The sequence below is a fragment of the Nymphalis io genome, chromosome 6 (genome assembly GCF_905147045.1).
Source record: "Nymphalis io chromosome 6, ilAglIoxx1.1, whole genome shotgun sequence".
Classification (NCBI taxonomy): Eukaryota; Metazoa; Arthropoda; class Insecta; order Lepidoptera; family Nymphalidae; genus Nymphalis; species Nymphalis io.
In genome coordinates this window covers 12,081,719-12,096,866 of record NC_065893.1, presented here as the reverse complement: position 1 = coordinate 12,096,866, position 15,148 = coordinate 12,081,719, and the positions used below count along the sequence as shown (strand labels likewise).

Here is a 15,148-nt window from a genome sequence, read left to right as displayed (position 1 = left end):
TCGGCGCGGCACTGCCGTGGCTCGTGAATCGCTCAAGACGTACGATGCCGCTGACGCCGTAGCGCGCCGAGTGGACAATTCGCAACTTGCCTACGTAACGTAACTTAACTCCACAATATTTTATAGTTTCGTAACCGTATTACTCGATTACTGGGTACCACTCACGTCTAATCGATGTCACGATTCGGGTGCGGTCCTTGGGATAGCTTTATGATTTGAAAATCGAAAATGTATCTTAACGGTTTACGTGCATGTAAGCAGCTTGTTTTGTTGCAAAATGCCTTCCCCGAGCAGTTCGTGGTAATTTCAAAGCCGGCGAATTCGTGATCTGGAATACTAGAAAGGCGGTCATATGTATCAAGCTCCGTGATGCTCAGATATATAGCCATTATATTAGATTTTGTACCTAATAACTATTTTGAAAATAGAAAAACCGTGCACGTTCAAATGCATAAATTGTTTTTTGTTGTCATTGTACCTTGCGGTAACATAATACAGAACACGCGAGCAGGTATCTCAAATCTGCCTGCACTATAAATTCAACTTGCAGAATGCGAGATTTTTCGCCACACGTTTGCGTTAGGTTAAATGTACACGTATGTGGGTTTAACAAATTCAAATATTATTTTCTGCAACTGCTCATAAATTTTACTGTTTTTTTTTTTCTATATTCTAATAAATTTTAATATTCTTGAGGTCTAATGGTAATCTTTAACGGATATTATTTTTTAGATAAGTGGACGGTCATTATAAAATGTCATCAGAATATTATTTCAGATCACTGTTACATAAGTTTTAATTAAATATATTTATTCCAGTTTACAACACTACCTTCACTATTACCTATTATAAAAAAAATCTTAAATTTAACCGCTTTACAGTGTCTGCTAAAATAAAAATTATAGGTTAAAAATACTACTAATTATGTGGCTGTCGGTAGATTTAAAAAAAAACAATATAGTTCAAATTCGCGGTTTTTTTAGCCATTAAAGAGTTCCATTGTCCACCTCCTGGCTCTGTCATCAGATCAGCTTGTTGATATCAAAATATTTTTTCACCTGAATTACATAAACTTGACAAGTTTCAAATTTATAAAAATTAGAAACGGTTTAAAATCATATTGACTTTTTAACAAACATGAGACTTATATAGCATGCAATAATATAAAAAATACTAATTCATGCTAAGAGCCGAGATTTCTAAGACATGTGATGTCTTAATAGGGTAGCTTTCATAAGACACGACGAAGTGGTGCACCAGTGCCCCCTACGCTGACCTAACCTTTTGGCGCAACATGTTAAAATAAAACAATAGATGAACTCTCATCACTGTCGCTCAATAACAACAAGCAGAAAAAAGGTCCTCAGCAAATGCCATACTTTTGTATGAAATTAATGCAACGCCGCTCCGGGACCTTAATCCACCTAACTAGGTACACCACCAAGGTTCATCGTAAAACATAAACCTTTCAAATGAAATTCTTCCACATGTTTATCCACAAATCTGTATTGCAGCGTGATGGAATACAAACAACAACGATTTCCATACCTTCAAAAGATGAGAGGTCTATGCTCAAAAGTAGGACATTTACAGCGATACATTTTCTTATATTTTTACTTTTAATTCGTGCGATGCGAGAAATTATTAAGCAACGGACATGTCAATTGTAAGTACCTTACTTCTTAGGTATTTCGAAAAACCCTAAGAATATTACATGTATTATAAGAATATCGTAAATTATATCCAAGATTCTCAGAGACGATGAACAAACAAAGTTATTAGATGGTCTTCAATGTAGGGCGTCTGCAAGCGGCGGCACGTCATGAATATTCAATTTGGCGATAATTAAAAGTCGTCCTATATTTCTCTCGGTGTCAGCCCGAATTGGCGGACCTTGACGGACGCCGACGCACGGTCGATTGATCGAAGCACTGGTAATTAACGATTATCCAAAAAATAAACTTAAAGATATTAAAAAAAATAGATTAATTCATTAATATCAATATCTGTCTTCTCGTCTATAATATAAATGCCAAAATGTTTTTTGGATCAAATCTGAGTCTATTTCCTTTGGTTTGGTTTTGTATTTTTTAAGCAGAATAACATTATGATAATGTTCTCATGTGCGAATTCACTTGTACACCCTCAACTTTCTGAAAATTCTGCCAATTTACAGACTACAGTGAATTTATCGACAGAAAAATCGACTTTTAAACGCCCGACCCGGGTTTTGATCCTCGGATCTCAGGATCTGCGTCCTTATAAGGTAGCTAATAAACGAGAATAATATCAGAACAACATCATCATCAATATTATATATTAAGTTTATATTTTTAGTAAGAGTTTAAGGAGTAAACGAATGAAGAAGATTTTTTAAGAATCAATTTCTCAAAGAAACTCTTAGACCTTCTGAACAAAGCTATAAGCTGATACTTATTTATCATTACTTATACGGTCTCGATGCAATATTATAATCTTATTATATATTTTTTTTATTTATTCTATTCTATTCAAACGTATCAGTTTATAATACATTTACAACGAAAAAAGGCCATAAAATGAATACGAGATGACTCCATATAAAGCGAACGTTAATAAACTTATCTTGTAGATTGAAAAATAAAATCACTTAAAGATCCTACTTGAAAGGTAAAAAAGGTGTTAAAATAAAACAGTTTATCAGCTAACAGAAGGCAAAAAGGAAAGAGATAAGTTTCTAAATAACAATACCTAATACAGCTGATATATTACCGTTTACATTCGTTCAAACATAAAACATTATAACATATGGGCTGTTTTTATCTCGTAACCAACTATGATGCGTTCGACTACCCATAATTTTTCAAAATAATACTCTATACGGTAAAAATGTAGAATATTTTCATCCTTGATCTAATTATATTCACTTAGGAAAATAACTGTTTGTTTGAAAATGTTGATTTTATTTACTTATGTAATTTAATCGAAAAAATGTACTTATGAGTTTCTCGCCAGTTATTCTTCGTTGAATTTTTATTCTGGGCAAGTGGAACTTTAAATTAAATTAATGAAACGACAATTCAATATTGTTCACAAAAGAATATTCGAATAAATTATATTTTCATTTTATGTCTTTTTTAGATTCGAACTCGCCAGTAAAGCTTTGCATGTTATCGATCTCATTTCAGAGTAAAATCTGGACGGAAACTAATTACATATTTAGTTTAATAACCAACGCCCTTATAAACGTTGTTTAGAAAACATTGCTGTATTCATCTTTCGGATGTCAAATCAATGACAGAAAGAGCGAAATCAGTGTTTAATTAAACAACTACTAAGCAACATTAATAAGTAAGGCCGCAAGTATTAATTTAATAGTTATATTTTATTTTATGAAGTGAAGTCATAATATCATCTCGTCATTTATTTAACGTACGATGCGAGATGAAGTCGTCTTTGACCCAAAATGAGTAGATATATTTGGTTTCATATTACACCCAACGTTCGCTACTCATGAAATACGTATATTCGATGCCAATAAACAGTAAACAAGTGCTCGTCATAAGGCTTCTGCCACATCATTTAATTGTAAATATAATTGTGTATTACATATCTACGATAATTTGCATATGCTTAACGGTTTTTTTCTCGCGAACCAATAGCTGATTCGAATTAAATTTATTTTGATTTTGAAGCTTTATAAAAAATTCTAGATGAAAAAATTCACAAGCGCCTATAAACACTAAACCTGCAAGAAGTATAAGTCAATCCTCACACCGTCAACATGTTACCACTATAATTTCTACGATATTATGTTATATCCTATAACTAGCAATAAGTTTTAAGTTACCGGTGTTTTAAGTTACGTATAGGTTATGCGCAATTGACTAAATGGTACAATGCAGTTTTTTTATAAGACAGACCAAGTAAATATAGACACTTACGGGCTTTTTCTTTCGAATGTCAATAAAGAGAGGAAGAGTGAAATCAGTGTTTGACTAAACAGCCGCTAAGCAATATTTATAAGGTCATAAGTGACTTCTGCCTGTATTTACACAGTAACAGCCTGTTAATGTCCCACTGCTGTGCTAAGGCATCCTCTCCCTTTTGAGGAGAAGGTAGAATACATATGTGGCAGAATTTCAATGAAATCAGATACATGAAGGTTTCCTCACGATGTTTTCCTTCACAGTCAAGCACTAGATGAATTATAAACACAAATTAAGCACATGACAATTTAGTAGTGCTTACCCGGGTTTGAACCCACGACCATCGGTTAAGATTCACGCGTCCTAATCACTAGGCCATCTCGGCTTTCGGTCCCAAAATAAGTAATGAGTTAATGGTACTCACGCTATGCTATGCACAAAGCCTACCGTTGGTATAAAAATAAAGAGTATGGTGTAGCTTTGCTAAGTTATACTTATACAAACCGTAGGCTAAAGCGCGTCGCGCCGGGCGGCCATTTGCATAATATAAGCTTATCGTGTTGCTTTCAGAGACATGGTTTTTCAATAAAACACCATGACATCCGATACCTATTATTTTAAGAGGGTCTGTTACTATGATCTATTGTGTTATTAAATAGGAAGAATGTTTAATAGCTTTATTACAGTGTGATTTATGCAAAAATGTTATTTAATTTTAAACAAAAGTTGAAAGGTCAGGGACGAACATTCAACTACAAGTATAAAGTGTTATCAAATGGTATTTGGAAAAACTAGTTTTTAACTTATATTATTCAATTCATTTTCAATTGTTTATTGTTTACATGCATTGCATTAACATAATTTATATTTTTTAATTCGAATAATACATAATATCGGTACAAAAATATTTTAAGTAAAAAATAAAAAAAATATAAGTTTAAAGTTTCAGGTGGGATGATTTTATATATGAAACGATCACAGTAACAGCCTGTTAATGTCCCACTGCTGGGCTAAGGCCTCCTCTCCCTTTTGAGGAGAAGGTTTGGAGCTTATTCCACCACGCTGCTCCAATGCGGGTTGGTAGAATACACATGTGACAGAATTTCAATGAAAATAGACACATGCAGGTTTCCTCACGATGTTTTCCTTCACCGTTAAGTCAAAGTTGGTCAAAGTGAGATGATGATTTCACTTTGACCAAGTCAAACGATCACAATGAAAGTCAATACATTTATGTACGGCCTCGAATTTATGCCTAAGAACGTATTCTTTATTTGTATTACGCCTTGTAAGACACAGTCAAAATTAATACAATTTTACTCTAACCGCTTAGGAATGGGGGGGGGCTTGAAATGTCGAAGTGCCTAGGTGCCTGTTTATACATTTTTTTGTGGAGAAGGTGTTTATATGTATATCCATTTCTTTTATATGTTTATATCCATTTTTATATGTTTATATCCATTTCTTGTAACTCGCTACAAGATCGCACCATTGCGATTGGGCACTGAGAATATTTTAGTGCTAGTCGTATCCGATATAGTCGCAAACAAATTAAAATAGATGCAACGTTTGCTGAGCATCAGCTAGTAAAACTATAAATATGATAATATACCTAGGATACACTACAAACGAGCTATAATTTCCCTTTAAATGAGAACATTCAGAATCTTATCCATTACGCTATATTCTAGACGGTCATCAGGATACAGTCTAATAAATTCTCATTACATAACCGCAAGCCTCACCCGTTTAACTCTAATGCTCAAACTGAATAACCATAATCCTTTTATCTCGTTTTAATAAGTTTGCCTAAAAACTGTGGTCAAAATAAATCAGTATCTTCGATTCGATTTTAGTTCAATTTTGTTTTTGAATTTAGAATATAACAGATAATACTACCAACAGATTATAAAACTATTTGATAATGAAAGTTACTAACTAGTTTGGAGAATTGTAATTTAAAAAATAATAATTCTATGATGATCAGTTAGGAAAAGGCGATGGGTACTTTTTCAAAGGATCCCTGGACATATTTAAATTATAAATTATTTTTATATTATTTCATATATATATGCAATGTTTATTTATTTCCCAAGATATAATATAATAATATAATATAATCTATTTTTAAAATAACAATACACTTTATGTATAAAAAATGCAATACCCTTATCTTGAATGAGGAATTTTGACATGACATTTCGTCGGCAAGTAATATGTATGTAGGTATTCAATATCATAATCGCGTAATCGTCCCGCAATATCAATATTTGTTTTGACGCAATTATGAAGGCTATTTATCTACGTTAGACGAATTATATTTATTCAACGTTCATATTCTTTTCCCTTTTATTGATCTCTATCTTTTTTTATATAAGAGAGCGGCCAATAGGCAGGAGGCTCGCCTGATTGAAAGTGACTACCACCGCCCATGGATACCTGCAAAACCGAAGGGCTTTCAGGTGCGTTGCCGACCTTTAAAGAATGGGTAGTCTTTTATCGAAGGTATCTGTATAATAATAATAATAGTTTACTTGCAACCATCATAAGATCAGAAATAAATGTGAACGATAATAACTGCAATAGTATAAATGTTTATGCATTAATTTTATTACAATCTACATAATATTATAATTATATACTGACACACTTTCTATAGGTTATAACTCATGACACATCATAACATTTATTTATATGTGCAAATCAAAATATATGTGTTTAAAAATAGCAAGGGAAAACAAAAAAATCGAATCAATAAGTAGATATTAGTATTTAAATGAATATATTTGTCATATTTTTTTTTAGGTATCAGCTATATTATTTATCTGTCAAGTAAACGGGCCGTACTACTACGTGTCTGTATGTAATGTTATGCATGTTTGTCTGTGCTGTAAGGCCGACTTTTACTTTTAGTCACGACGCCGGACGGCCGATGACTCCTGGTGCGGCGGTTACTGGCAGACAGTAATCTATGGTTACTTACTGTTATGTAGAACTACAAACAATATTACGCGTTAAGTAAGTCTTACATTTCTAAAAACTTTAGTGTAGGTATATTCTAAATTCAATTTAAATATAAGAATATATAAAAATGGCGGACTTTTTTTTCCTTTTCGTTCTTTCTTTTTGTTATTTCAACAACATTAATTTTTTTCTTTTTTTTAAGTGTGCCCAAGACTGCCAGAGCTGGCCAGCATTGAACATTGATTTGATTGATCAGTCTAAAAAATAATTAAATGACACTCAAGAAAAAAGAAAAAATACAGCGAAGGAGACAACTCTAAGGGTGTTTTTAAAATTAAATATAAAATGATTTATATGAAAGCAAGCTGCTGTAACCGCGATGTCGCTTAAGATTATAACTAACGATGATTATGAGACGTCATCTGTGACAAAATGACCATAAGGAAATAGTTGACATAATTCCAATATAAAATAAATAAATAAAATCCGACAGAAATACGAAAGCTTCTACAAATGTCATCCATTATTAGTTTTTTAATTTGCTATACCAAAAATCAGCATCGTACATAAACCCTTTAATAGCTAACTGGAAAAACATAAAAAACCCAAAGAGGAATTTCATTAATGTTATAACAACGTTAATATAATAAAAACTGAATAAAGTTTATAATACTATAAGTTCAAATATTGATAAGCGCCATTAAATTTTCAAGTGTTTAAATTATGATTATAATTCATCTTTTGGTGTATAGTGGAGAAAAACACGATGAAACCTGCGTAAAAATCTGCCACACGTAAATCCACTGAGCCGCAGTGAAGCGGCGTGGTTGAACAAGCCTCAACACTTGGTATAGTTACGAGCTGTTACCTGTAAATTATTAATTATTAGTTAATACTAGTTAATCCTATATTGAATTTTGCAATTATTTCTATTATAAAACATTCTACGTAGTGAATAAGCAAATTAATTGCTGCGTTATTATTTTCTATTATTAACCATACGTAATATTACGTTCATAGTAACAAATTAATCTACATTTGTGTTGCCTATTTGTTCACGTGATATCTTATTATTATGTTAAAATTTGAATTTTTATACATACGTAATATATTAGATAATATACAGACGATATTATTGGCGAAATATAGACGTTGATTCGTAGTCAATATAATTATTCCCAACACTTATTTAATACTATACAAGACATAAAATTGTTTAAAAAAATATAATATTTAATGAAAATATTATTAGTATAAAATTTCACTTAATTATTTACAAATAATCATTTTCACAATGATATCTATGGCGCTATAGTTTATTTTCTATTAACAAAGAAATATATTATTACATAATTACTACAGCTACCAATTGAAACATATTAGCGCCATAAATGTTATACAATTTTATTATTATGATATTGCTTATATGACATTCAATCGTGAATAAAATAAAATAAATCATATCGATTTTTTTCCATTCCATTTATTTTTGCTAGAATTAATAACACATGCATTAATAGTATCGTTTAAAAAAAAGTGGATTTTGTGTACTAACTACATTATATAATGGATCCCAATATTATTTAAATATTATAATTTGGCAATTTAAATAAATAGTACGCAAGATGACGAAGTTAATATGGTAGACTTTATTTACCGCTACGATTTCAATATTTCCCTAAATTATGTTATAATTTATGTAAAAGAAGTAAGTAAATGAGTATTTAATTTCATCGAGTTATTTATGAAAAACTGTTTTTGGCGACTTATAACCTTGAATAACTTAAAACGCGCACATGATATTTATTGCGAATATTGAGTTTACATTTAGAATGTCTAAATAAAGGTTTGTACAACTTTTCAGCTTCTTATCTTTGGCAATGTGTAGCTAAATAAAAAAAATCATATAATAATAAATAAATGATTATTATTAATTAAATCTATATAGTGTGATATATGCTGTATGTATAAAGTCTCGCCAAATCGGACATATTTCTGCATAAATCGGAGTTTATATGTCAATGTCAATAACAGTATAGTAAACATTTTGTTTTATCTGTAATTTAATATACCTATATTAAATCCATCGGATTAAAGATATGGTATAATAAATGAATACATTTTTAAAAACAGCATAGATACATTATTTACACGTCGTTGAATCCCATAACTATAATTAATGAAAATATAATATCAAATAAATACAAAGTTTTTTTTTTTAGTTTTGACGTAAAACTTAAGTGAAAATAAAACAAAACAAATATTCCATCGCCGAAAAACACAATTCTTTCGTCATGCGTTATCAGAAATTATCAAGTCCACTAATTACAATTGCAGATAAGACTTATTATTTAATTTATTCCTTACACCCGATGCGACCACGAACATTGTGTAGAGAAATAACGTAGCAAAATGACTACTTTAACCAAAAAAGTTCTGAATATCGGTAAATTGTTTAAAAATGTCGATAACTATACAAAAAGACTATCATCTCATTTTAATTACTATCCCGATAGTGAAAAACCGGTAGAAGGTGAGTTTAATTAAAACATAAATTTCAGTTAATTAAAAAAAAACATCTACTTTTCCAACATTTTATAATTAACTTGAAAATACATCAATTTGTTTGCTTAATTACCTAAAATACTACTTATTAAGTTAATAGGTGTAATACAATTTAAGTGAATAGAAATCTAATAAAATAATTTAATTGTGGGTCTTAAATGAAGATTGCAAGTTCAATTTCGACAAGCACCACTGAATATTAATGTGCCTAATTAGTGTTTTCATTTCCTGCTCAGTGGTGAAGGAAAACATTGTTTAGAAATTTGCATGTGTCGGTTGAAATTCTACCACACCTGCCTATACCTGCTTTAATATTTATATTTCGCCAGCAGTCAGACATTCAAAGTTAGTAGTAGTAATAGCTTATAACTGCTGTTCCTCCTCTTCTGTTGAGAAGGAATGAACCTTATTCTGGTGGAAAACTTCTCTAATGCGGGTCGGTGAACATTCAAAGGCACTTGCTATACTACTATTATTTTAATTACTTAACAAACCTGTTACTGAAATTTATATTAGCTTTTGAAAAACTTACCAATATTTTAACATGCTTTTAAATTAAAAATATGCATTACAATCTATTTATAAAACAATAGGTGTAACTATAAAAATACTGCAATGTGATTGTTTTAATACAGGGGAAACATCGAAAATGAATATGATGCAGGCCATAAACAATGCTATGGATCTTACACTTAAGAATGATCCTAGTGCTGTTTTGTTCGGTGAAGATGTTGGTTTTGGTGGAGTCTTCCGATGTGCCTTAGGATTACAGGTAACTATTTAAACACAAACAAATCTTAACACATATCTCTTAAATAGGTGGGTTTGCTGTGGTCAGGCAAGCCCATTGAATTTGATGATGATACAGGGCATATTAATTAATTCTTTGGAATATTTTATTCATATACAAAACATATATGTATCTTAAATCTAATATAAAGATACTAGGTGTAGCCGAATGTACTAGGTTGAGACCTGCTTGTTGTTGCTGCTGTTTGCCTGTTTACCCATAATATGATGCAAACTTGAGACTAACATAAATTTATTTTATTCTAATCACAATAAAAATATTTATTTATGAATATGTTTTTTGGGTTTTTTATATTAGCGTAATATTGCTGTAAAACATTGTTCTATAAAAAATATTGTTAACTTTCATTGTATATAATATTCTTTATAGTATTTATGTTCTTGCACATATTTCACTTCAAACTAAATCATATGACATATGTTTAATCTTCTATTAAACATTTTTTGGGAATGAAGAATTGTAAATTTAATGTATTTGCTTGAATATTAGCTTAATATGTGGAATTTAGCAAATTAGGTCCCTATAGCATACATATGGAGCACGTTTTAAATAAATATTTAGTAAGTAATTTAAAATATATATATACATATATATATTTTGGTAAGTGGTGAGCAATTTGACTTTTATTAATAATACAATACAGTACAGTTGTCAGTATAATTATATATTGTTATAAGGATGATACTATTTTCAATTTATTTTTTAAACACCAATGTAAGTTTCCTAACCAATACTGTATATTCATATATAGTCACATGGTATATAAAAAGATGTATATATATTTTTGTCCAATATAAGTCATGCTTATGTCTTATGAATATTATACTACTATCTTTTTTTTTAACTTCCAGGAAAAATACGGCAAAGATCGAGTTTTCAACACTCCACTCTGTGAACAGGGTATCGCAGGCTTTGGTATAGGATTGGCCACAGCTGGAGCCACGGCTATAGCTGAAATTCAATTTGCAGACTACATCTTCCCCGCTTTTGACCAAGTAAGACTCTTGTTTCAGTTCAGTTCTAAATATATAAGAATTCTCAATGGTGACTGTGTAGGAGATATTACAGTGCGCAAAAACACAGATGCGCTCTCTATCTTTTCACCCTCATAATTCAATGGTATGGCAATTAGATAGGAGATAGTTTGGGCATAGGACTAGCAAAGACTACATGCTTTTTTATATGGGAGTGTAAACACAGCCTACTACAGTATGTTCATATTATGAACAAAATAAAATTAATTTAATATTTTTTTCCAGTTAGTGAATGAAGCAGCTAAATACAGATACAGATCAGGTGGCCAGTTTGACTGCGGAGGGCTAACCGTGAGAGCTCCATGTGGAGCTGTTGGTCACGGTGGCTTATATCACTCACAGAGCCCAGAGGCCTTCTTTGCCCATGCTGCTGGATTAAAAGTAAAATATTTCTCTAAATATGTAATATTTTAAATTATAATTATGAATTTATTATTGAATATAAAATTCTAGCTCATACTTTTATGCTCTTCTTTTATTGTTAATATAATTATTTTTCTATATGTATATATTTTTACTTTATTAATGAGAATACATTTATTAATTTAATATAATTCCAGGTGGTAGTTCCGAGAGGTCCGAATGCAGCTAAAGGTCTATTGCTGGCGTGTATACAGGAACGAGACCCGTGCATATTCCTGGAGCCCAAGATATTGTACAGATCTGCTGCTGAGGAAGTGCCAGTTGAGAGCTTCACCCTACCCATTGGAAAAGCACAAATCCTAAGAGAAGGTTAGATACTTAGATGATTTGGGCTATCTATGGGTCAACTATTTGAATTTGGTGATAATTATACTGGTGTACTTGTAATTCCAGGTGATGCAGCTACGTTGATAGGGTGGGGGACACAGGTACACGTACTGCTGGAGGTGGCGCAATTGGCGCAGGAACAGCTGGGAGCCAACTGTGAGGTTATAGACCTCATGTCAATCTTACCCTGGGACCAAGAGACGGTCTTTAATGTAAGATATTAGATTATAGCACGACACTTTAAAAAACTCTACATTCGAAAAGTGACGGATATTTGAATTAAATAAAGAAATGGATATTAGTTAAATGAAATATTATTGCGTTATAAATAATTATATTTTGACCGAGAATTGTTTGTAGTACATAGCAGAGCTATTAGGAAATCGCTTGGAATATTTAAATTTAAGGTTTGTTTTTTTCTATTCCTTCTAACGTTTTAAATGCTAAGTAACATATATAACGGGCTCCGATCATTAGTTAACACAATGTCAATGGTCAATATACACACATTCAACAACAACAGCTTTTATTATCGAAGACTTGCCTCAGTTTCTATACATGTATTTGATGATCTTCCCCAGTCGGTGAAGAAGACGGGTCGGTGCCTGGTCGCACACGAGGCGCCACTCACGTGCGGGTTCGGCGCTGAACTGGCAGCGGCTATACAAGTAAGTCTATTGGTACTTTTATAATATATTATCCACTGGTGGTAGAGCTTTGTGCAAGCTCGTCTGCGTAGTTACCACCCACTCATCAGATATTCTACCGCAAAACAGCAGTACTTGGTATTGTTGCGTTCCGGTTTGAAGGGTGAGTGAGCCAGTGTAATTACAGGCACAAGGGACATGACATCTTAGTTCCCAAGGTTGGTGGCGCATTGGTGATGTAAGCGATGGTTAACATTTCTTACAATGCCAATGTCTATGGGCGTTGGTGACCACTTACCATCAAGTGACCCATATGCTCGTCCGCCTTCCTATATTATAAAAAAAAATCTAAGTATAAGCTTATGCTGGTGCTGTACCTGTCGAGTTGGACGTACACAAGCCTCTACTACGAGTTAGATTATGCATTTGTTGTACCGGCAGAGTATAATACGAGTGAGATGACATAAGAGCAGACTATGAGATTTCTTGTTCTTCGCATTTGATCTAAACCGTCAGCAAAAGCATGTTCAAGGCTATTTTTTTTTATTGCTGGAAAAACGCGTAAACATACCTCCCGTATGTGGGGCTCGTGTCCAAGGTGCCGATTGCGCCCCGAACATCGGAATGCCCACTACCCTTTCCGTCTTAGCGAGGAGCGCCACAGGATCGCTTTCGCATGCTACCGTGACGCTCATATCCAAGGCCAGCGCCAGCCACTAAAAATCTGGCAATCATTTCCATATAGTTAACACTGTGCTGACACCAAATAAATAGGATAAGAGCAAGCGATCGATGTACTCCAGAAACGATAATTAGCTGGATACAATTAAATAATATATTTACTGATGTGCGCGATACCTATGGCCGCGAGGATGTTTCCGTGACATAGTTAACGCTATGGTATACTTGATTATTCGTTTAGTTAAATTTTTTATTTTTTTTATTTTTACACTTGATTTTTAAATAATGATTATGAACAATAAATACGTTTAGGCTTAAAGAATTTATTCTCAAAAAGACAGATTAACTTACATGAGAACAGCATGATAAATGTAACAATAAAAAAATATTCGCTTTACAAGTGGGTACTTAGTTAACGGCATAGAATATAATTGAATCGTTGTATATATTTTAATCGCTATAAAAGTGGATATTCTCTAAAATATATTTCGAGATTTGAGACTTAAACCCGTTAACTGAGTTTAATTTTTTTTTATATAAGACGGTAATTTGTTATAAAGTTTTGGCATTAAATATTTATAAATCAATCGACCTGGATGGCTGAAGACTATATCCCCACTTGCCCCCAGGAGGAGTGCTTCCTGCACCTGGAGGCGCCGGTGCGCCGCGCGGCGGGCTGGGACGCGCCGTTCCCGCACGTGTTCGAGGCGCTGTACCTCCCCGCGCGCGCGCGCTGCCTCGACGACCTCACGCAGCTGCTGCGATACTAACGCCGCACACCGGCGAACGTTCTCGAAATTTTGGGCGACTTTCATCCATATTGTAATATTTTTTATTTAAATACAATTCAGAAATTTCTATGACTTTTACATTTGAATTTATATTTTAGACTAAATAAAATATTACGTTAGGAAAATTGTGTGATGAAAGTTATTTTAATACATGCTTGAACTATATACTAAATTTAAACAAGGAATCTTCAAAGTGAGGCATCTTATATATATCAATAATATTATGTACTAAAACGGAGATAGAAACTGCATCTTCTGGTATAAGTTTTATGTTTAATAGTATTTTCAATTAGGCATTTTAAAAAACATGTCTCCTCATTTATTACTATAGAGTACAAATATTAATTTAAGCAATTCCCTTAGAAGAAAATGTGTATTAATTTTCGGCAATTCCTACTAACTCATTAAGCAAAAAATCTTTAATATATATAAAAAAGTATAAGACATAAATAATGTATATATGAATTAGTCCGACTAAGATTATATAATATACATATTATTCATATAATTTAACAGTTTTGTCATATGAAGATTTCCACCATAGCAACATCAACAGAATATAAATGGCGCGTAAGACGTGACGTATTTTTATATAAATTATACATATATTGAGCTGGTTAGCGTGGTTGGTAGATACTTGCCTTTCACGCCGAAGGTTGTGGGTTCGATTCCCACGCAGGACAGACATTTGTGTGGATGAACATGTCTTTGTCCTGAGTCTGGGTGTATCTATATAAGTATGTATTTACAAAATAAAAGTAGTATACGTAGTATATCAGTTGTCTGGTTTCCATAGTACAAGCTCTGCTAGTTTGGGATCAGATGGCCGAGTGTGAATAATGTCCCAGGATATTATTATTATTATATTTTAGTGACGTAATAATTGAAAGCTAGTGTTTTGTTTCCTTTCCGTCTGTTTTCATTTGTAACGAAAAATAAACTTTAAACACAAAACTGTGTCATGTCATTTACCCTTTTCCTTGTAGATATTTTAAAC

General features: G+C 32.3%; 1 protein-coding gene across 1 annotated transcript; it reads left to right on the top strand.

Annotated features, from left to right (window-relative positions):
• The first annotated feature begins 9,063 nt into the window (after nucleotides 1-9,063).
• LOC126768983 (2-oxoisovalerate dehydrogenase subunit beta, mitochondrial) lies at nucleotides 9,064-15,105 on the top strand. Its single transcript, XM_050487501.1, has 8 exons — nucleotides 9,064-9,405; nucleotides 10,073-10,209; nucleotides 11,100-11,243; nucleotides 11,508-11,663; nucleotides 11,843-12,014; nucleotides 12,099-12,244; nucleotides 12,614-12,700; nucleotides 13,990-15,105. The coding sequence occupies exons 1-8, from the start codon at nucleotides 9,285-9,287 to the stop codon at nucleotides 14,128-14,130; spliced, it is 1,104 nt and encodes a 367-aa protein (XP_050343458.1). The 5' UTR covers nucleotides 9,064-9,284; the 3' UTR covers nucleotides 14,131-15,105.
• The last annotated feature ends 43 nt before the right edge of the window (nucleotides 15,106-15,148 follow it).